Source organism: Notamacropus eugenii, chromosome 4, assembly GCF_028372415.1.
Source record: "Notamacropus eugenii isolate mMacEug1 chromosome 4, mMacEug1.pri_v2, whole genome shotgun sequence".
NCBI classification, from domain to species: domain Eukaryota; kingdom Metazoa; phylum Chordata; class Mammalia; order Diprotodontia; family Macropodidae; genus Notamacropus; species Notamacropus eugenii.
Genome location: NC_092875.1, coordinates 48,040,844 through 48,065,005, shown reverse-complemented (window position 1 = coordinate 48,065,005; position 24,162 = coordinate 48,040,844). Strand labels below are relative to the sequence as shown.

General features: G+C 40.2%; 1 protein-coding gene across 6 annotated transcripts in view; it reads right to left on the bottom strand.

Annotated features, from left to right (window-relative positions):
* SFSWAP (splicing factor SWAP) overlaps window positions 1–20,859 on the bottom strand; it is a 120,052-nt gene extending 99,193 nt beyond the window's left edge. For 2 of the 6 annotated variants that reach the window (XM_072600758.1, XM_072600760.1), the window contains exons 1-7: window positions 20,440–20,737; window positions 17,594–17,716; window positions 16,842–16,973; window positions 15,326–15,414; window positions 10,572–10,797; window positions 6,081–6,190; window positions 544–679 (exon numbers count right to left, since the gene is read on the bottom strand). In XM_072600758.1, the coding sequence (XP_072456859.1) occupies window positions 544–679; window positions 6,081–6,190; window positions 10,572–10,797; window positions 15,326–15,414; window positions 16,842–16,973; window positions 17,594–17,615 (715 nt within the window). In that variant the 5' untranslated portion in view covers window positions 17,616–17,716; window positions 20,440–20,737. Of the gene's footprint in view, window positions 1–543; window positions 680–6,080; window positions 6,191–10,571; window positions 10,798–15,325; window positions 15,415–16,841; window positions 16,974–17,546; window positions 17,755–20,439 lie in introns of those variants that run through there. The other 4 variants (XM_072600756.1, XM_072600755.1, XM_072600757.1 and 1 more) reach the window with 4 other exon arrangements.
* Between the last annotated feature and the right edge of the window lie 3,303 nt (window positions 20,860–24,162).

Below are 24,162 nucleotides of genomic sequence, written 5' to 3'. Positions count from 1 at the left end.
TTATTTTAAAATCAAACACCCACTCCACTGTTCTTCACTGATAAAAAGAAATTTTGTTTTATTTCAAAGACAGCTTAATTTTTTCACTGAAAGCTTCTCTTGGTCTCAAATGGATAGCAGCTCTCTCATTAGATCAGAAGTAATATTGTGAAGCTGATTTTCTAACCTACAGTTAAAGAATAGTACTTGTCAGCACTACACATTCGTTATCAGATTTTCATGCCAAGCAGATGGCACAAATGATTTCCAGTGACTTTTGCTAAAAGTTCTTTTTCATTAAATATTTAACCAAATAAAATGAGCCAAAAAAATAAAAGAGAGACCAAGATCTCTAGGACAGATATCTCTTGAACGCTCTTTGAAAAGGATTTCAAAACTCCTCCAGTCAATAATCTTTAAATAAAAATTATTTAAGTATAGTAATTTTGTAAAGAATGACTAAATCTTAATTCTATGCTTTGTGTAATAGTACACTGTCCACTGAGAGCACAATAGGTAGTTTTTTTTTAAAAATTCCGTGTAACAGTATGGCAATATACTTACAATCTGAAGAGTACTCCACCTGTCCCGCCTGCACAGCTGCCCCATCTGCTGTCTGAGGGGTAGACGCATTACTATCAGCTTGGGCTTTGCGAACAAGCGCTGCAAGAGGGTGATCAGGATCCACCACTTTCAAAGGCTACAGAGAAAGTGACAATATTTCAACATTTACCGCCTTTGAAGCTATACATAAAATTTTTTTTGTAACCTCTCAACTATGGACTATAACAACTTTAATTCTTTTTCAATGTTTAGTTCAGAAAACCTTGCAATTACTTTGCTTCTAATAAGGACTTTGGGGAAAATCTCTTAACCTCCTCACCCCAAATGATACTGTTTTTGGAAAACAAGTCACTTAAGAAAAACAATTTTATATATTGTGCTTCAGCTCATGTAAGAAAGGCAGGAGTAGCAATCCTAATCTCAGACAAAGCAAAAGCAGAAATAGATCTAATCAAAAGGGATAAGGATGGAAACTATATCCTACTAAAAGGCACCATAGACAATGAAGCAATATCATTACTAAACATGTATGCTCCAAGTGGTATAGCATCCAGATTCTTAGAGGAGAGGTTGGGGGAGTTGAAGGAAGAAATTGATAGCAAAACTATACTAGTGGGGGACCTCAACCTCCCCCTCTCTGAACTAGATAAATCCAACCTTAAAATAAACAAGAAAGAGGTTAAGGAGGTAAATAAAACTCTGGATAAGGTAGATATGATAGATCTTTGGAGAAAATTAAATGGGAATAGAAAGGAATATACCTTTTTCTCAGCGGTACATGGAACATTTACAAAAATTGACCATGTACTAGGACATAAAAATCTCACAATCCAGTGCAGAAAGGTAGAGATAATCAATGCATCCTTTTCAGATCATAATGCATTAAAAATTACATGTAATAAAAGGCCATGGAAAGAGAAACCAAAAATCAATTGGAAACTAAATAATCTAATTCTAAAGAAGGATTGGGTTAAAGAAGAAATCATAGAAACAATCAACAACTTCATTCAAGAGAATGACAATAGTGAGACAACGTACCAAAACTTATGGGACACTGCAAAAGCAGTTATTAGGGGAAGTTTTATATCTCTGAATGCTTACATAAATAAAATAGAGAAAGAGGAGATCAATGACTTAGGCTTGCAGTTGAAAAAGCTAGAAAAAGAACAAATTGAAAATCCCCAAGTAAATACCAAATTAGAAATACTGAAAACCAAAGGAGAGATTAATAAAATTGAAATAAAGAAAACTATTGAATTAATAAATAAAACCAATAGTTGGTTTTATGAAAAAACTAATAAAATTGATAAACCTTTGGTTAATCTGATCAAAAAAAAGAAAGAAGAAAACCAAATTACTAACATTAAAAATGAAAGGGGTGAACTCACCTCCAATGAGGAGGAAATTAAAACAATAATTAGAAACTACTTTGCCCAACTTTATGCCCACAAATTCGATAATCTAAACGAGATGGATGAATATTTTAAAAAATACAAATTGCCCAGATTAACAGAAGAGGAAGTTGAATACTTAAACAACCCCATCTCAGAAAAAGAAATTGAACAAGCCATCAATGAACTCCCTAGGAAAAAATCTCCAGGGCCAGATGGATTCACAAGTGAATTCTATCAAACATTTAAAGAACAGTTAATTCCAATACTACATACACTATTCTTGAAAATTGGGGAAGAAGGAGTCCTCCCAAATTCTTTCTATGATACAAATATGGTTTTGATACCCAAACCAGGAAGAGACAAAACAGAGAAAGAAAATTATAGACCAATTTCCCTAATGAATATAGATGCAAAAATTTTAAATAAGATTTTAGCAAAACGAATACAGCATCTAATCACGAGATTAATACATTATGATCAGGTAGGATTCATACCAGGACTACAGGGCTGGTTCAATATTAGGAAAACTATTAGCATTATCGACCACATCAACAACAAAGCTAACAAAAACCACATGATTATCTCAATAGATGCAGAAAAAGCTTTTGACAAAATACAACATCCATTCCTACTAAAAACATTGGAGAACGTAGGAATAAAGGGAACTTTCCATAAAATAATAAGCAGTATCTATCTAAAACCTTCAGCAAGCATTATATGCAATGGGGATAAGCTAGATGCATTCCCAATAAGATCAGGGGTGAAACAAGGTTGTCCATTATCACCACTATTATTCAATATGGTACTAGAAATGTTAGCTGTAGCAATTAGACAAGATAAAGATATTCAAGGAATTAGAATAGCCAAAGAAGAAACTAAGTTATCACTCTTTGCAGATGATATGATGATTTACCTAGAGAATCCCAGAGATTCAAGTAAAAAATTACTTGAATTAATAAACAACTTTGGCAAAGTTGCAGGGTACAAAATAAACCCACACAAATCCTCTGCATTCCTATATATTAGCAACAAAGTTCAACAGCAAGAGATAGAAAGAGAAATCCCATTTAAAGTTAGGGTAGACAGTATAAAATACTTAGGAGTCTACCTGCCAAAACAAACCCAGGGACTATATGAACACAATTACAAGACACTTTTTGCACAAATAAAGTCAGATTTAAGTAAGTGGAAAAACATTAGTTGCTCATGGGTAGGCCGTGCTAATATAATAAAAATGACAATTCTACCCAAATTAATATACTTATTTAGTGCCATACCAATTAAACTATCAGACAATTACTTTCTAGAGCTGGATAAAATAATATCAAAATTCATTTGGAAAAACAAAAGGTCCAGAATATCAAAGGGACTAATGAAAAGAAATGCTTGGGAAGGTGGCCTAGCGCTACCAGACCTTAAACTGTACTATAAAGCAGCAATTATCAAAACCACTTGGTATTGGTTAAGAAACAGAGAGGTAGACAAGTGGAATAGACTTGGCACTCAAGATGCAGTAGGCAAGGAATATAGCAACCTTCTGTTTGATAAACCCAAGGACCCCAGCTTCTGGGATAAGAACTCATTGTTTGACAAAAATTGCTGGGAAAACTGGATAACAGCGTGGCGGAAATTAGGCATAGACCCATACCTGACACCGTACACAAGAATAAAGTCCAAATGGGTACATGATTTAGGTATAAAGATTGATACCATGAATAAACTGGAGAAGCAAGGAATAGTGTATTTATCAGATCTATGGAGAAGGGAAGAATTCTTTACTAAAGAAGAGATAGAATGCATTATGAAATGCAAAATGGATAACTTTGAGTACATTAAACTGAGAAGTTTTTGCACAACCAAACCCAATGCAACCAAAATCCGGAGGGATGTAGTAAATTGGGAAAAAATTTTTACAGCTAAGCTCGGGGATAAAGGCCTCATTTCTAGAATATATAGAGAACTGACCCAAATGTATAATCATACAAGTCATTCCCCAATTGATAAATGGTCAAAGGATATGAACAGGCAATTTTCAGAGGAAGAAATTAAAGCTATCTATAATCATATGAAAAAATGCTCTAAATCACTATTGGTTAGAGAGATGCAAATCAAAACAACTCTGAGGTACCACATCACACCTATAAGATTGGCAAACATGACAGAACAAGAAAATGATAAATGCTGGAGAGGATGTGGGAGAGTTGGAACACTAATTCATTGTTGGTGGAGCTGTGAGCGCATCCAACCATTCTGGAGAGCAATTTGGAACTATGCCCAAAGGGCTACAAAAATGTGCATACCCTTTGACCCAGCAATATCGCTACTAGGACTATATCCCCAAGAGATCATAAAAATGGGAAAGGGTCCCACATGTACAAAAATATTTATAGCAGCACTCTATGTAGTTGCCAAAAACTGGAAGTCAAGGGGATGTCCATCAATTGGGGAATGGCTGAATAAATTATGGTATATGAATGTAATGGAGTACTATTGTGCCATAAGAAATGATGAACAAGAAGACTTCAGAGAGGCCTGGAAGGACTTATATGACCTGATGCTGAGTGAAAGGAGCAGAACCAGGAGAACTTTATGCACAGCAACAACCACAGTGTGTGAGAGTTTTTTCTGGTAGACTTAGATTTTTGTAATAACACAAGAACTTCTGAAAAAAAAAAAAAAAAATCCCAATGGTGGACCTCAAGGCAAAAAGCCTTCCACACTCAGAGAGAGAAATATGGAAGTCACTCACATAATGTAGCAGATCATGTTTGTGTATGTGTATCTGTTTGTGTATCATGTTCTGATTTGTTATACGGATTCTTTCATTTATCTTAGTCTGACTACATAGCATGACGATAGTGAAGATATACTCAATAGGAAAGTTTATGTAGAATCTATACAGAATTGTATGCAGTCGTGGGGAGGGAGGGAGGTAGTGGGGGGTGGGTGGGGAGGGATAAAATCGCAATTGTATGGCAGTGATTGTTAAACATTAAAAAAAATAAAAAAATTAAAAAAAAAAAAAAAAAAAGAAAAACAATTTTATGCCAAAAGAATTATTTAGGATTAGAAAAGATTTCAATTAACATCAAAGTGGCTCTACATTTATCAACAATAACTTATTAGATCAAGATGTATAAGCATGGATAAAATTTCTGACAGTAGAACAGGTTGAAACATCCATTTAAAGGAACCAATCACTTTATGGTTCTTTCAGGGAGATGCTGAATCCTTAATTACTGAGAATTTAAAAGTATCACCAGTAAAAGATGAACAAGGGTTATTCATTCTCTGAGTGTCTGCCATGCTGGCTTACTAGAAACCATATGCCTAAGTACGTCTGATGAATTTGTTTCTTTCAGATTATGGCTGGCAGACTGCCTGGCCTGAATTTTGGGCAAGATAATTCCAGCGACTTCTTTATGACATAGATTGGGCAGAGAGAAAGAACAGATTTTTGTAGAAAACAGGAGAGAGAAAAGAAAGAACAATGTTCCAACATCCTCTCCTGCCTTTCAGTCACATGACTGTCTTAAGAAATTAGGCTAGCAATAGCCACAAAGACTTACAATCAAATGATCAGCCTCAGGTATTATGCATGCATTCATTATACCATGTACGACACTAGTAAATTTCTGCTTCTTTCAAACTGGCCATTCTAACTTCATGCTAAAATGATTAAACTAAGGGTAAAGTAAATTTAGTCAAATATTCTGCAACCCCTGGAATATTTAAGTTCAATCATTATCAAGAAAATGCTTCTATTTTCTAAACTCAATCTGTAACGGCACTGGAGTACTTTCAAAGGCAGCATAGCTCCCTCAAACTTAATGTATGTCACAAAAGAGCGTGTGTAATAAAAAGACAGGTAAGATTAACTTAGGAAGCTTTAATGTGAGCAATAGGCAGCAGAAAAAGGAAAAACCTTGGATATACTATTTACAATGTGCTCTATGTAATATGAATATTTACTATCAAGCAAATCAGGCAATAATCACCCAAACTGCAAGCTAATAAAAAATGAATCGTTCTACTGCTATAACTACCTTAGTATTAATGTTAGTATCTACTTTAGTTAAATTACCAAGCGTCCTGATAATTTTGTAACGACATTAACAAAAATGTAGTTCAAAAGATAAAAACCTTCATAAGCTCTTCAAGTCGACTGCACTTTTTGGAAGCGAAGAGTGATGGATGTAGGTAATTACCATCGTCATCGTCGTCATCATCATCATCTGAGTTGGCCCCTGAATCTAAGTCACAAACACATTTTTAGAATTCGAAGCAAAGTTAAAAGAAAGTAAAAGTTTTAGCAAAATGCAGATGAACTAAATAGCTACATAAAGTTCATTTGGCAGTTAAGCCATCCCCTGCTTAAAGCTGACTCATACCATCGGTCTATGGATCTGAGGAATCGAATGATTCCCCTCATCTACAGATAGCCTCTACTTTATTTGACTCTGATTTCACCTTTATAAAGATGGGAGGAAAGGAAAGGAAAACGGTTTAATTTGCTCCATTTGGAATCCCATTGGGGAAGGTCTTGATTTAATAGAATTAATAAGGACTACCTGGGGTTTATAAGATAAAGTCTCAATTTATAAAAAAAACTCAGAAATGAGAATCATTTCTCTTTTCTACATAGCTTCAAGAGTCACAAAGTATCTCAGAGATCTTGTTCAACTTACACCTGAGAAGGAATCCCCTCTGTAACGATCCTGACAAATGGCCATCCAACCTCTACTCAAAGACCTCCAGTAAAGGACAACTTACTACCTACCAAAATAGTTCCTGTTTGATTTAGAGATAGTTCTCTTTGTTAGTACCTCCTTTCATATTAATTTGAAATTTGTCTTCTTGTAGCTTTCACTCCATGGTGAGGGAATTAGGACAAGCAGTTAATTGTGGGAATTGAGTGAACCATAATGATTCTATCTTGTAACTCAATTTTGGAGCTAGCTCAGTTCCCTATTAAATTATGGGTCTAGTCCAACTTCTGTCTTGTAAAAAGACTTTATTCAATTGTAGGAACTTATTGTATTGTGTGAATCTATCCCTGCATGGCTGGGAAGCTGGACAACCTCTACCTGCTGCTAAGAGACCCTTAATTAAAGATCTAAGTTATGCTGATCAGAAACTCAGTCAGATCCGAAAATTGATGCAAGGAGTTTTCCCACAATTATACATCTCAAGCAACCCATATGTTTTATCTGAAAACTGGTCTGTACTGATCAGTCTTATTGTTTCTATGTTTCTTTGAATGTTCACAGATACTTGGGGGAAGTGGGACATGTCTTTTTCTGACTTCAGGGACTGCACTTGTTCACTCTCGCCCTCGTAACTTGGAAAGTCACTAATCTTTTCTTCAATTACAAATCAGATTACCTAATTTTAAATTCTGGTTAATTGTTTCCTTTTAATTAAGTGGCCTTAATTGTTTTTAATGTATAAAAATCTGCCTCCTGTATTCAGGGTCTAATACCAAAGCTGAGGATGGTGACTGGTCCTGATTTACTGAGCAGTTGTCATGCATCATTTACTGAATCATTAAGTTCAGAAGCTTGAATCTTTATTTCCTCAGTAATTTCATCTTTCACCCACCACACTAAGAAGCATTCAGTTGTCTGGGACTGAAAGAAGCCAAGAAATTGAGCAAAAGAAAACCAGATTGATTTGGAGCTAAATCAAACCAACAAGTATGGCAGAGGTCAGCAAAGTACAGCCAGGGGGTGGGCTGGTGATAACAGAATGAAAAACTGGTGTAGGGCCAGACATTTAGAAAAGATCCTAATGGGGGAAAATCTGTTTATGGAACAAGAAGCACCAAGTGTTGGGGTATCTGAGAGCTATTTGGTAGGCTGTTCCTGCTGGAATGAGGAAGTTCGTCTCTGGAGCATGAAAGCCTTACTCCAAGGACTGGTTGTTTCCTCAGTGTTGGCACATTTCTGATCAAAGAGATCACAGCCTCTCTGCAGCAGACTGTCTTTAGGATTTGCTGTGACTGTCACCTTGAAGCCCACTTAGTAAGGAGTCTCTCTGAACTTGTGGAGCCTGGAGTCTGAGATACGTGGTGTGGGGTTAAAGTCTTTCAAGTTTAGACGAATCTCATATGGTCTTTTGGCAGAGCCTTTGGGAACTCTAGGTCACCTTCATGATACAAGGCACTCTTAGTGTACGATTTCACTGGATCTGATTTACAGAAATAAATGAGGCCAATTTACAAATTCACTTCATAATTTCTGATGACCATATTTAGGCTCCAAACCCAATAGAATACAAATGTCTACAGTAAGAAAGTGTCAGAAAATTGGGACAGTGTGTGAGGCACACCACACCATGGTGGAATGTGCTTTAAGATTCTGTTCTCTGAGATAACAGTACATTCCAGTTGAAGAACTCATCTTAAAACAGTGTTTAGAGAATCCAGGTCCTATGCAAATTTTTCGAATTAACAAGATTTCTGTAGATTGCTCTGAATTTTTATTTAAAATAAAGTTAGCTGGCCCTCATACCAATATATTCTAGAACCAAATAAGCACAAAAATAAACCAGAAAAAGATAATAAATCAAACAAAACTCTTTAGGTTTTGAGGATTTTTAAATTTAATTCCACAATTCAAATGACAAATACAATCCTACACACACACACACACACACACACACACACACACACACACACACACACACACACACACACGGTGGAATCTCTCATCTACATTAGTGATTTTATCTTCATCAATGTTGGAAGCTCCTTGTGAGCAAATTTCTTGGGTTAATGAAGATCCCCAAATGTGCTTGAACTTACAGTAAAGTCGCTTGGGGGCACTATGAGGTTAAGTAACTTGTCCAAGGTCATAAACACAAAAGGTGTCAGGGAGAAATAGTACAAAGACCATTATTCTGACTCTAAGGCTGGCCCCTCTATCCACAATTCCATATTTCATACCAACATTTGTATTAAAGATGGCATAAGATTCAATTTTTTTAGTCAGTGTCACTAAACAATGCTATGTAGCTGCAATGGAGGGAGAAGCAAACTGTTACAACCTTTTTATTTTCTGATGGAAATTGGTTTTGCATCAATCAATTTCATCAAACTTTAAGTTACTCTTGCACATCAAATTCATTTTACGATTCAATGTGAAAACAAACGCTGAACTGTCCAATGGATGAAATGTCAAATTCAATTGTCAATTGTCTTTCATATTTGTTCAAAGTCATTTCTTACTGGCACGTTTAGGATGTACAGTCATCATAAAGCAACGGTCTCTGAAGTGCGGGTCATGGTGGGATCCCAAAGGGGTATACGATCAATCAAACAGAGGGTGGGAATATGGATTACATTCCATCCTCCCCATAATGATGACTCATGAGCTTTGTTGCCATCACAATCATACCGATTCTTATCCCCTAACAGTTCTTCAGTTTGCCCCCTTCTCCCCTCATCTGAACTGTGCAGACTTCTGAGGGCACCTATAACTTAACTGAGGCACTCACATCAGCAGGTACCATTAGAAAAATTCATGACATCCTGCCCATCCACAAAAATGATGACAACTGTCAGCATTTACATAGTCCTTAGCATGCTATGTCATTTGATCCTCACAACAACCTTGGGAAATGAGTGCTATTACTATTACCACTTTTTAGATCAGAAAACAAGGTGAGTGAGGTGAAAGGAATTACCCCCCCAGTTCTCCAGATGGTTCCAACCCCAGTGCTCTGTCCCTTCTGTAACCTACTGCCTGAGATTACCACACAGACTCATGGTCCCACCAGGTCAAGGGCAAGACCTGGCTCAGATGCGGCAATCAGTGACTAGGAGCCCTAAATCCTCCCTGTTCATTTTGTCATCAAGGACAAGCAAACATGGACAGGGCTGTGAAATGCACCCCAGATCTCAGGTCATTTCCCCCAACACACTCCTGCTTCAAATTTCCCTCTTGCTCTTGGGGTTTTGTTACACTTTCAAGTCCCCCAAGTTCATCACCATGGTGTCATCTTTGACTCTTCACTCCATGTGTCTAACTGATCACTCAGTTCTGTCATTTCTAGCTCCATCTCTCAAACAGGTTTTTTTCTCTCCACCTATATGACCACCACCTCAGTTCACCATCATCTCATGCACCTTCTCTCACCCAGTCAATTATAATAACCAAATGTGATCTCCCTGGCTCCAGTCTCCCCTATCCAATCCATTCCTCATACAGTTGCCAAAGTGATATTCTTAAGACACAGATCTGACCATGCCACTCCACTACTCAGACTCCAAGGGCTCCCTATCACATCTATGATTAAATACTCCTTATCTTTACCCTATTCCTTTTAAATGTTTATTTTGTGTAAGTTTTATAACGTACACAATTATTAGTACAGCAATATTAACATGTAGATTGTAAATAAGTAAATGTATACATACTAGAGAAACCGCTCAAGTTTCTTAGTAATGGGGAAACAATAAAAAGCATGGTGAACATTATCCTAAATTATTCTTAATTTTAAAGTAGACAGTTTAACCCATGGAGCTTCAAAATGTCTTGCTTGTTTTTCTGTCAGTTACAACATTAAAATTGGTCAGCACTGTCTAACCGTCAGTCTACTGCTCAGAAAAAAACCAAAAGTAGGCATACGTACTTCTCTTCTCTTCTCCTTTGTTCTCCGTCAGAACAGTATATCGCCCTTCCTTCATTGCCTTCTGGATGTGTTTATAGTAGGGGTTGAGGTAGTGATCAAAGCGCAAAAAATCAAACTGGGAATTACGGGCCTGCTTGGCTTTCAGCATAATCTCAAACTGAGCCCCCTGCTTGCAGACAAAGTTGGCGGTGCGCTCGATGATGGCGTGCATCTTGGCTGTTGGCGGCTATAAGAAAAATGAGCCCCCTTACACGTGTGGTCAGAGTAAGTCTGGTGGCATCCCAGCCCCTTGTGACAAGGTCTGCATCTGTCTGTCTCTCCCAAAACCACCAGGGATGCTTGGCCCTGGGGCTCATGGATGTGCAACAAGAAGGGCACACTTTGTTGATACTCTTGCACTGTTCCCTCACTGAGCAGGCATTTAATAAATGTTTGCTGAGCTAAATACAGAAAACACTTAATGGAATATAATTTAAAACTATACATTTAACATGCTCCCCAAAATGAGATCACAAACAATCCTCATTAAAACTAGGAAGTAGAGAAGCTTGCTGTAATTTTATTGCTCAGAAACTTCATAAAAATAAACAAGTTTCATTTCTGAATTTTATTTCTAAACCAATCTCAAGTTTGTACTTAAAAAGGATAAGTGTCTACAATTAAAGTTATTTACTGACCCCCAAATAAATTAGTTTTTGTGTTTATGTTCCATCATATTTGTTTCTATGTATTTCAGCACTAATGGAGACTTTCATTGCGCTTGATGAAACACCATAAGCCTAATTTAGACCCTTTGGATTAACAGGCTTCTCTCTTAAAAACAATCACATTCAGATAATGTCCATTACTTCTTCTAGTCAAGTTTGCTTCTGCTGACCAAGAGTTTCGAATTAATCGTAAACTTCTTAAACTGAGACATTTTTATGATGATAATATGCCTAGAGTGGCTAAAAATAAGTTTATTGGTAATTTTACTAAACAGCTAGGATAAAAGAAAAATGGGAAGAATGTTTTACTAACATGCTGTCAGTTCTGTCAAATACCAGATTAAGACAGTGTATTCTAAATGAAAATTCAAAACCAGAAGTGCTGAAGTATCACTATAGCATTAGCACTGTTTTTTCTCTGATCTGGCCACACTATGACTATCCACAGCCATATTACCTTTTTTCCTTAAAAGAACAACATTTGGAGCTGGAAGGGACTCTGAGATCATCTCATTTAATCCCCTTATTTTACAGGCAAAGACATTACAAAAGCAGAAGTCTTGAATGGCAATGAAGGTGTTAGTGTTATTTTTCTCTGATGTGACCACACCATGACTATATATAACTACAATTATCCTTTTCTGAGAAAAATCATAGTATTTTAAAGCTAGGGCTTTTGAGATCATCTAATCTAACCTCACAGGCCCAAGATCACAGAAATAGTAGTAGAAACTTGTCTAGAACCCAGGTCTCCTGACTCCTACTACAGCATTTTCCCTAGATTATATGTACAACAATCTCTTTAATGACATATTTTACTTATGGGTAAAGGAATAACTACTTTGATTTTGAGGGGGTGTGGGAAAGGAGGTGAGACTGGGTCTCCCTATCTCAGCTAGGCTGAAGGGCAGCAGCCACTTATAGGCCCAACTTCACTACTGAATGGAATGGAAGCTTAGACCCGCTCTAGTTCTGATCTGGTCTAGTTCACCCCTCTTTAGGCAGCTTGATGGCACCCTATTCTCATGGACTTACCATCCTGGTACCAGACAGTGTGGACAGTCATTTGTCTTTAGCCTGATTTCTGCTCAAAAATCTAAAGCTCATGGGATCCACCAGCCTCAGCTTCCTCTAGAAGCAGGGATTGGAGGCATATGCCATCATGCCCGGCAATAAGCAAAGGCTTCATGTAAATGGCAAAGAATTAACAGCTCTAAATCAGACTGCATATGTCAGGGCAAGTAGGAATCCAATAATAAGAGCAAACAATCACCTAACAGCTTACCAGTTTGAAAGATTATTAAGGAACATTAATGTGATTCTTGATAACTCCTACCTAACCTTTTAAAAAAATATAATTTATTTTTTAGTTCTTAACATTCACTTGCACAAGAATTTGAATTCAAAATTTTCTCCCCATCTCTCCTCACCCCCACCCCAGGACAGCATGCACCCCATCTACCCATTCCTCCAGTCTGTCCTCCCTTCTATTACCTACCCTTCTTCCATCCCCCTTCCCTTCTATTTTCCTGTAGGGCAAAATACATTTCTGTACTCTATTGCCTGTATAGCTTCATTTCCAGTTGCATGCTAAATCAATTTTTAACATTCATTCTTCAAGTTTTGAGTTCCATATTCTCTCCCTCCCTCTCCACCCACCCTCATTGAGAGAACAAGCAATTCAATAGGTCATACATGTGTAACAATACAAAGCACTTCCATAACAGTTAAGTTGTAAAAGACTAACCACATTTCCCTCTGTCCTATCCTGCTCTTCATTTATTCCATTCTCTCCCTTGACCTGTCCTCCCACAACAGTGTTGCTTCTGATTATCCCTTTCCTCACTTTGCTGTCCCTTCTATTATCTTCCCTCTCCTGTCCCCTTCCCCCTTGCCTTCCTGCAGGGTAAAATAGATTTCCATATCCAGTTGAGTGTCTGTTATTCCCTCCTTAAGACAAATCCCATGAGAGTAAGGCTCAATTATTTCCTTTCATCTCTCCCCCTTCCTCTCCATTGAAGAAGCTCTTTCTCTTGTATGTGAGATGATTTGCTACATTCTACCCCTCCCTTTCTCTTACTCCTAGTACATTCCATTCAACAGCAAATATTATTTTTTTGAGGTATTCTCCCTTCATATTCAGCTCACTATGTGTGCACGCATGCGTGCACACACAGAAGGCACATGGTGAGCTACTTAATATTTTTTTTTGCAGTTCTAAGCAGCGTAAGGGGATATAGCAGAAACTGACAAGTTCAAATAAGAGCAGCACTTACACTTAGTACAGGAGCTGCAGCTTGCTTTGGTGAGGAGCATGGAGGTGGCCGTGGGAAGTATTTTGATATTTCTCAAAAGTACAAAGAAAGACCAAATGGCAACAACTGCCAGGTTCATTCTGAGTAAGAAAATTCTTCCATTTAAATTCCCAAGGCACTGCTGTATTGTATGTGGTAACTAGATAATAACTTACCACATATAAATGGAAAAGCAACACTCCTTGCCCTCAAGGAGCTTTTAATAGAATTAAAAGGGGTTGGAAAAGAATCCACAAAATGATGAGACAAAGCAGAAGGTGAAAAATACAAGAGAGAGATTTGAAATGCTCTGAAGAAGGAAAGGGGTCAGGAGAGAACTGACACTGGACCAAGGTGTGCAGAAGGAGAGCACAAAGGGAGCTAGGATGTAGAGTAGGTAGAAAGGAGTAGGCAACAAAAGCAGGACCGGGAGGGTGGAGACAGTGCTGAATAGGACCCTGAGTAGCAGGATAAGGAGTTTCAACCATATTTGGCAGCCTACACTCCTATGTGGAACCTTTTAAAAACTCCATAAAGTGATTTTGGAAAAGTCAATTTTAACATGCCCTCAATTGAAAAGGAGCACAGTTTAATGGAAAGAATTTTGTTTGGGAAGAGTGTTAACGCTGCTCTAAAATGGAGTCTTAACCTCATTACTAATCAGTTGGGGTACAGAAGTTGTGACTCAGTTTCTCCCATATGTAAAACAGGCAGCCAATTTGTTTATAGGGATGTTGGGATTTTGTAGAGTGTAAGGTGCTTTGCAAATACATGTATGAGGGACTGTGGAAAAACAGGCGTGTTAGTATGCTGTGAATTGGCCAAGTCAGGCTGGAAAAAAATTTGGAAGTAAGCCCCTGAAGTTACTAAGTAGTGTTTATCCTTTGACTCAGTAAAACCACAGGCAGGCCTACACATGAATGAGATCAAAGAAAAGAATCTGGATGTACAAAAGTATTTATAGTAGCTCTTTCTGTGGTAGCAAAGAGCTATAAACCAAGGGGATGTCCACAAACTGGGGAATGGCTGAACAAAATATGGTAGACGGACTGCACAGAATACTACTGTGCTATAAGAAAGATGAAATAAGACAGTTTCAGAGAAATATGGGAAGACTTATATGAACTAATGCAGTTTAAAGTAAGAGGAGCCAGGAGATCAATTTATAAAAAACAGTGTAAAAATGAACCAATTTTGAAAAATTTAACAACTCCTATTAATGCAATGACCAACTGAACACTACTTACCACCTCACAACGAGGTTATTAGACTATTTAGAATGAAACCCTTTTGGACATGGGAATGTGGGAATTTGTTTTGCTTGACTACGCATATTGTTAAAAGGTGTCCACCCCCAGCCCTGCTTCATCAATCCTCCTCTCCTAATCCCATAGGAGTGGGGTGGGAATGAGAGAAAATAAATGCTTGTTAATGTAAAAAATTTAATTTAAAAAAGTATAAGGTAATGTTACCTATGAAAAAACTACAAAGTGCTACCTGGGACATGTCAGAACAATATACTCACTTGAAACTCTAACCTCATGGTTTTAGTGCTAGATTTAAATGTGACTCTGAGTTAAATCAATTTTGCTGCAACTATTTCTTTTGTTTCTACAGTGGAAAATAATGAGAATTCACTTCTTTCCCTAAACTCAGATTTTTTTTGCAAGCACTTAAAAAAAAAGAGCAAAGAGTCTAGCGCCCTTAAACAAGCATTATGAAAATATAGTTTATGAGACGGAAGTTCACATACCAGTTCTACATCAGAAGGCACGTTCAATCCTAAAGGGGCAATGAAAGGTTCTTCATTTTCCTCTGAATTTTCTGTCTCAATTTTTTCAACTGCAAAAAGACAGAAAACATGAATCAATCTAAAACAATGAATGGAAAGCAATAAATAACACAAACTAACACAACAGCAATTTATTGTCCATAATACTTCTTTAAACATCTTTCATTTTTCTTTTATATCATGCACAAAATCTTCAACAACTAAAAACACACCAAACAAACCTTGCCACTGCTGGACTCTTTAACTGTCCTCACTAAGGTTTTCTCCCAAACAGAACTTAAGAGGCTTGTAGCTAAAGTTTATTATAAAGCTACAAATGGAGAAAGAAGAGATCAGCCTTATCTTCCTATGTTGGGCCAGTTTCCTTGTTACTTAGATTCACTGCCATGTTTCTCCTCTCTTCAGAGCCCATTCTTCCTAAGAAACCCAATGCTCAAAGTTCCATCTATTTAATGAAACTGCCCCCTATTACTGCGGCCTATACTGATCTCTACCTTCTTTGAACCCCTGTAGCATAATCTGAAAAAAAGAATTCAGTATTTTCTATATGTTGTTGGATATTGTTCTCTGTTGTATGTGTTTCGGCCAGGTCTCCTTAGCTAGGCTGTGAAGCAGTGTGACTTTACAGCTTTTATGTGTATCCAGACAGTACAGCGCAGATGATAGCATGAACTTAATATGTACTGAATGGTCGTCTTACTTGTATTAAAAGATCATCTGGAGTTACCATCCAAATACTTCTCTACAAAGGAGTTGTGCTTCTCCCATCAAAATTAAAATACATTTTCTGCTTTGTTTCATTCATTCACTCAACAAGCATTTACATGCTTCTGTCATGTATGTGCCACACACTGTGCCAGGCCCTGGGGATGCAGAGCATCTCAAGGAGCTCATGTTCTACTACATTTACTTAAGGTCATCACATACATCCTCTGCATTGTTGTTCTATTTCTGAAGTCAAGAGCTTTTACCAAAATACACTGCTTTTTAAGTGGATACACATGTAGGCCAACTTCACACACACGTACAAATCCTAATGCAGTACTGTCCTATTTCTGATCTCTTTCTGCCACTTGCTCTCCAACTATTTTTCACGAGTGTTACTAAGATTCCTAAGAAATCTGCAGGACAAGTGCTCTAAGTAATGAGAGAAAACTCTATTTGAGGCAGAGAACTGGATTTTCAGGCCTCAAGACCTCCATTTGAATCCAGTTTCAGACGCTTATCAAATGTGTAACCCTGGGCATGTCACTTAACCTCTTCTCAGCCCCAGTTTCCTCATAAATAGCAGCACCTACTTCCCAGAGTACGGTGAAATAATACAGGTGAAGTGCTTTGGAAATTATAAAGTGTTACATAAATGTTGGCTATTTTTACTGCTTACAGTCTAATACAACATATTTGACAAAACTGTTTTCAAAGACAGAAAAATCCTTTCCCCTCTTCTTTTTCTTCAGTAGCCTCTTTCTGTTCTCACCTTTCTGTTTTGAGGGTTCTTCCTCCTCTGTTGGTTCAGAAGGGTCATAATAATCGCTGCCATAAGTAAATCCCACAGCATTATAACTTCCATCCTCTGCCAAGGCTTCGCTCAGTCGCTTGTATTCTTCCTCTTGAACAAAAACACGAGTGCTTTATTAACACAAAGGAAATTGACTGCAAAAAACTGCACAAAAGTCAAAAGTTGTAGCTATCAATAAAGCATACAACACTATTTTCAACCTCACTTTGAGGTGTAGAATTTATAAGTTCACACATCACTTCTATTAACATGTACTTTCTGCCAGTACATTTTTACCCACAGATAGCAGAATACAGGTCTTTTGTGGAAAATTTCTTCCTGCTAAGAAAACTTGGGGATTAAGAACTGTAGTGAAGATTGTTAAGGCAAAGACAAGAACATCAAGTTTAATTGATACGATACTGTTAAAGAAGAACAGTTAAAGAGTTTTTTTTTTTCAAATCCCAGTCTGCCCTCAAAAGCTGGGAAAATTCTTTGTGGCTCTACATATAAACTATCCTGAGGTCCTCTCAGATACGCAAAGACTCCTGTTTTTCCAATCCACTGGGTACTGTCAAGATAATATCAGAAAGAGTGAGTATAAAAAATGAGTGGGAGTAAATTTTTAATACTTAATTTTTAAAAAAAAGTTTGTGGCTTAAGTAAGTTTTTCTTGAGCAGTACCTTGCCTTGCCTCCTCCTCAAGCAAGTCCGTATGCAAGGCTAAATACCTCTCTTCATCACACAGGGCATCTATTCGTGCCTCCTCTTCAGAAAGCTGGTAGTCTCTGTTCCATGTGGAATATTCAGCATCATAATCAGAAAGGTCATGCAGGTGACCGCGTCCATCATATCTGTAATATGAACAAACTGATCAATGTAGAGAAATTAAGATCAAGGCTCTGTGTACGATTATTTAAAATACTTACCCTTATAAATAAAGAAATCAAAAATATTTAAAAAACTAAACACAACCACTCATCTCAGATTTATATTTAATTTTGCTAGTTACTTCTTGCCTACTGTTAAATTCAAGTTATCTTAATAAAGTCTAAATGCCTTTCTATGATAAAGTTAACAATTAAAGGCAAAGAATCCTTTAATAGTTTAATGGGATCCATGTCAATAATAGTTCTTACCGTTTGTGGTTTTGCCAACCATTTAATGCCACTCGCAAAATATTTTTTTTTCTGAAAAGTCAAATACTGTAGCTTACATTCACACAAACCCGAGTACATAAATACCTATCCGAAAGAACCAAACGGTCGAAATTTCCTCGCTTCTTTCTGCTAGTCCCGAACTCTCAGGAGAGATCTTCACCAAAGAAACTTGCGTCCATTGGAGGTAAAATCTTGGCTAGGCTCGTCCCCTAGCCATTTGGCTGAGGAAATAAGTTCTGGGTTATGTGATAGAGAGACACACATACATAGGAACAGTAACATATACATGCAGTTTAAGGAGGTTCACCAGAAATACAGCAAAACTCTAAGAAGATGCAGTAGAGCTTATTTCTTCTAAACAGATCGCCACCTCCCACACCCCTAAGGAAAAAGGACACACAAATATATCATCTATATGTTTCGCCTTCAACGAACTAATAGATAAGACTCCAGTTAAATGCAAACTACAGATAGTATTCTCTGCCATGCATCTTTTTACACCAAAAGCCTCTTAATGGAGCCAACTCTCAGAGATTAATAAGATGAGTGTGCTTGCAAATTTTAAAACACCCAGATTTTTAGGTCTCACAAAGACTCAAATGACAAACAAAAGTCTGCCTGAATCTTTAATAATGAGTTTGCCATGAATAAAAATGATGAATTCCTCATCACTTAAGTATTAAAAATATCTAAATCCAAAGTACAAGAAGACCATAGGATCATAGAGCTAGAACTGGGAGGGACCTCGGGTCATCTAGTCGAACCCCCTCTTTTACAGATGAGGAAACAGGCCAGGGAGGTTGAACGACTTGTCCAAGGCTACATGGGTAAATACCAGAGGCAGGATCTGAACCCAAGTCCTCAGACTCCAGAGTCAGTAAGGGTTACTGCATTTCTTTTCATTTCAAATTGAATTTTATTTAGCTGTAAACCTCCTTAACTTACAAATGTAGATTGTTATTTAAAAAATATTATACATTCACATGTGTAGAGTTTGCTCCCCAATAATTTTAGAAGACCTACCCCAAATTATATACAGTATGGTGTGTAAAACTAAGAGTTCAATCTTCATCAATTACCACACTTCATAACTGATTCGTCACAAAGAACAGCATTGGAAAAATGAGCTGCCCGACAAGGATGGGCATTATCATGAAATAGAAACCACAATTTAATACACAACAAAGTTTTAGCAGAACAATAAACACATCTGATTCTGGTCTGATCTCACTTGTCACATCATCTCCCTTAGGGTGTCCTTGATTTCTAGATTTAACTTCAAACAGAAAAATTAGAGATGGAAAAGACCCACTGGGTCATTAGTAGTCCATCCCGGCCAGTTCATGTTTGTTCCCTACAGTACATTTTCCAGTGCTCTGTAGAATCCAGCTCTAAATGTCTCAAACGATGGGCTTCCTTCCCTTGGAGACACTATTCCATAGTCTAAGAGTTGTCACACTGTTACGTTTTCAATCCAGGCCCAGGAAGTTCTGTTGCCAAAAAACCCTGCTTCAAAAGCCCAGGAAGGGGAAGGAAAAGAGGGACAAGGGGGGAGCAAACCCTCTACAGCATGGAATGTCACTGCTTTCAAAGCAAAGAGCTTCAGGCCCCACTTTCCCCAACTCCAGACAAGGACAACACCTCGGGCAGGTCTGCTCTGAAAAGGACCAGCGCGTCTCCTCCCGGCCCCGCCCCCCGCGCAGACAGTGAAACAAACTATCCCTGCGAGCGCTACCTGGGCCAGCAAAGCCGTCTGCGGACCGAAAAGATCGCTTCCGTCTAAAGGAAACTGTCCAGCGTGACCCAAACACAGTGCAGCTTTCGGGGGACCCTTCCATTTTTAAAGGGGAAATGGAAGAAATGAGGCCCAGAAAGGGGGCGGGTCAGGGGAGGCTCCGAAAAGGAAGGGGAGAGGGGCAGAGAAAGAGGGGAGAGGGTGACAGTCGGGGCAGTGACTCGCTCAAGGTCACACGGCCACAGCCAGAGCCCGAGAAGGGCCTCAGCCCCGTCTCCAGACCGGACACTACCCTCACCACGTCGCCAGCTCAGGGAAAGGGGAAAGGGGGAGGGGATACTGGATTCAAGCCGCAGTCTCCAAATTCAAAGGCCAAGGCAACCGACGGCCCCCCCCACCCCCCTAAAAGGAGGCCTCGTTAGAAAACAAACAATTACAATCAAAAGAGAGAGCGAGGGAGAGGGAGAGGCCACGGTCCGAGTGACCCCCTCCCCCCAGGCCCCAGGCCCTCCCCCACGGGGGGGAGGAGGAGGAGGAGGTAGACCAGCTGGCCAGCCGGAGACGTTCCTCGAGCGCAGGGAAGGGGCGGCCTGACGCCCTCCTGGACCGGACGGAACCAAGTGAGCGAGAAGGGGGGGGGGCGCCGTCGGCGGGGGAGGGGGAGGGACGGGGAGGCACCGACCTGTCGATGAGGATCTTGGGGTCGCCCATCCAGGGGATGAGGTGCTGTCCTTGCTCCAGCGCCAGGGCCCGCTCATCGTCGCGGAAGAGTTTGCAGGCGTAGCCGAACACCAGCAGCTCCACGCGGCAGCTGCCGCCGCCTCCGCCGCCGCCTGCACCCCCCCCTCCTCCTCCGCCGCCGCCGCCACCGCCGGGCCCGGGCTCCTCCTTCGCGCCGGTCTTCCGCTCGCCTTTCCCACGGCCTCCCCCTCCGCCGCCGCCGCCTCCTCCGCCGCCGCCGCCTCCCCCGTACATGGCGGCGGGCACGGCGCCCCCGGCGGCCGCACGGATGCTCCCGCTGTCCCCGCCTCGGCCGTCAAGCCCCGTCAGTCAGAAGCGCCACATCCCGGCCGCAGCCTCAACACCGCCGCCATGGCGGAGAACAAAATGGCGGGAGCGCCATTTCCGGCGGAGGGATGACGGAGTTTCCGGCTGGCGGTGTCAGCGATACGGAAACGCAGATTCGACACGCGGCGTGAAATCGCGGCGTAGGTGGGGTGGACTCCGGGTCAATCTCACATGATTGAGGGGGCGGAGGCGACGCAGCGAGGGCTTACTTTACATTTTTTTATTTTCCCCTTTGCCTCTGACCAGGCGTCCTGTATGGGTGTCGAAAGTGCGAAAGCGAACGAGGTCCAAGTTGCGGCTCAGGGGAGCAAAGGCCTTGGAGAGCCGCGGGAAGGGGCAGAAGAGGAGGGAGGCGGGGGAGGGGAAAGGGTAATCAGCTCAGACAGCCCTCCCGGCCCTGGGGCGAGGCCGAGTCGAGGCGGAGGTGGGGACGAGTGGCTAGAGATGGAGGGGGTCATTCCGTCCATCCCCCTGCCTCCGTGCCGGACGTTTTCCTTCTTCCTCCCCTTCCCAAAGGTTTATTCCTGGATCATCGTTTTAGAGGCGAAAGGGGCCTTAGATGGCACTTACACCAACTCTGTCATTTTCCTTGGAGGGGATCGAGAGGCAAGTCCAGCCTCTGACCTACCCCGCCCCCCAAGCCGGCCCCCTGTTTCCACCACCCGATGCCCTCCTTGTCATCGGGGGCCTCTAGGTTTGCCCAACCTGAAAATGTAGGGAGGAGCTGTGCTACCTTCCGCCCCATTCAATAAGCGCATTAAGCACCTACTGTGTGCCCGCCTTGTGCCGAGCGTGATCCGGCAGAGAAAGAACTGTTAACTTCCCCTGTTTTAGAGCAGACCATTAATAAGTGTTGGGTGCCATTTTGGTGACTTCATGATGGCCGTTTTCAGTCCGGTCCAACGAGCGCCTCCTCTTTTGATTCTGGGCTGCCTTTCCCTTCCTGCCACTCTGCACCCTCATAGCCAGCAGGGTGCGTCATCCTCTTCCCTCCCGTTCCCTATCTCACCCTTCTCTACCCTTCCCTTTGTGCCCGCTGGTACCCCAGTTCCACCCCTGTGTGGCCGCCTTTTGCGTTAGACCCGCGTCCTTCCTCTGGAAATTACTTTGTACATGTTTCGTATTTATTTGTATAGAACGGATACTTAAGTAAACACGAAGGATACAATGTAATCTCTTTGAGAGTAGAAAGTGCTCAGTCCCTGGCGCGTAGTAGGTACCTAATAAATGCTTGTTGAATTGAATTGTGAGGCACTGTGCTAAAAATTAGGGGAGGGAGGATTGACTAGGGAGACAAAATCGAAATGGGCCTCAAATTCTGCTTGTGGAGATTCAACATGCAACGCAGATAAGTTAAAGAGAAGATAGATCTGGAAGGGAGAGAGCCCCAACAACTAGAAAGAGCAGGAAAAACCTTGAGGACGTGACTGTTGAGGTGAAGGGAACTAAGGATCCCAAGGGATGGAGATGAGAACGGAGTGTCTGAGATGTGGAGGATGGCCTGGAGTCAGGGAAGAAATCGCTAACTTTGGGGAATAGCTTATGGACAATTTTGGCTAGAAAGTAAAGTGTGTGAAAAGCTGACATAAGCCTGGAAAGATGATGTGAAAGGCTTAAAGTACCAAAGGGGGTAGGGTTGTATTTTATCTCAGAAGCTGCCTGTCATTGTCTCCGTTTTTTTTGGTAAAATTTGTAAAATTCAATTTGTAAAATTGAAGGGGTGGTAGTGGTGCTGCTGCTGGTGGTGCTGGTGCTGATGGTGGTGCTGGTGGTGGTGGTGATGGTGGTGGCAGCCTAAGATGCTTTCCAGCTCTTCTCTTCTGTAACTCATTGATTACTATTCCTTGCTTGTGATCATATGAATCTTCTGATTCAAGCCCTCTAGTGACTCCCTTTTCTCTCGTTCAAACTCCTTTGCCCGTTATTTGCAGCTTTCTACATTCTCATGCTGCCTTACTTTTGAGCCCTATTTCATATCCCATTCTGCCAGCCAAAATAAACAATTCACCATCCCTCTGTGTAATTTCACTTCTGGATGACGGATGAAATTTGGAATTAGAAGCTTGAGTTCCAGTTCCAGCTGTGCCCAAGATACCTCGAGTGAGCCTGTTATCTTTTCTGTGCCTCCATTTCCTCTTCTGTAAAATGGTTAGATCAGATGATTTGGAAGGTTTCTAGCTCTGAGTTAAATTCAGCAAATGTTAAACATCTAGTCTGGACTGGAGGTGAATCCAGTGTTCTTTAACTCAGCATGATTCCAGAAAGAGTAGAGTACTGGCTTTGGAGTCAGAGAATCTGGGTTTGCATTTTAGCCCTACCTCTTACTACATATGTACTCTTTGACAAGCCACTTAATCTCTGGCCTACTTTCTTCATCTGTAAATAAAGAAAAATGAAGAAAGAGTTGGGATTGATAACATGATGAGCCTGTGAATGTTCTTCAGTTTTGACAATAAAGTTCTTTTAAAGCACAACTCAAATGCAGTGTCTTCCATGATTCCTTCTCTGAAATCTTCAGTCTTTGATGACATTATTCCCTCCTCTCCTAAAAATTTCATTTATGCCTTTTATTTTCATTTAAAAATAAATGTTTTATTGTCTTTATAAAAGCCATGTAATTTCCCAATAACTTCTTCCCTTCCCCCAGCCTTTTCTAATAAAACTTCTTGTAATAAATAAGCATGCAGAACAAATCAACATGTTGGCCATATCTGGCAACAGATGTTTCGGGCTGAATCTGTGGTTCACCACCTCTCTTCTGAGAAAAGAGGTGTGCTTTAATTTCAGTCCCTAGGAGCCAGGAGTGGTCAGTTCTGATACCTTGTAACGTTGACTTTATTCATGTTATTGTAGTCATTGTGTAATTTGTTCTCCTGGTTCTGCTTACTTTTCTGTGCTTAGTTCATAGAAGTCCCCAAGTTTTCCTGTATTTTTCATCTTTATTATTTCTTATGGCACAATAATAGTACATTATTACATATGCTGTACTTTGTTCAGCCATTTCTCAGTTGATGGCCACCTACTTTGTTTCCAGTTCTTGGCTATAGTTTAAAAAATTGCTATTATAAATATTTGGGTATATTTGGGACCTGTCAATCTTTAGCACTATGATATGTGCCCAGGAATAGGAGGAAAGAAGAGAAGAGGGCACCTTACCATCTTGAGCTACTATCTCCTGCCTGGTCTTCAGGAGTCTCTTTTCTGGTCTCCAGCCCAGTTGGGGTGGGAGGAGGAGAGGAGGGTGCCCTGCTATTGTGTCCTGTGCATCTTTCCAGCCTCCCTTTGAAAAGAACTTTTCAGTCTCCTGTTGCTATGATGAGGAGACAGGGTGGCATTC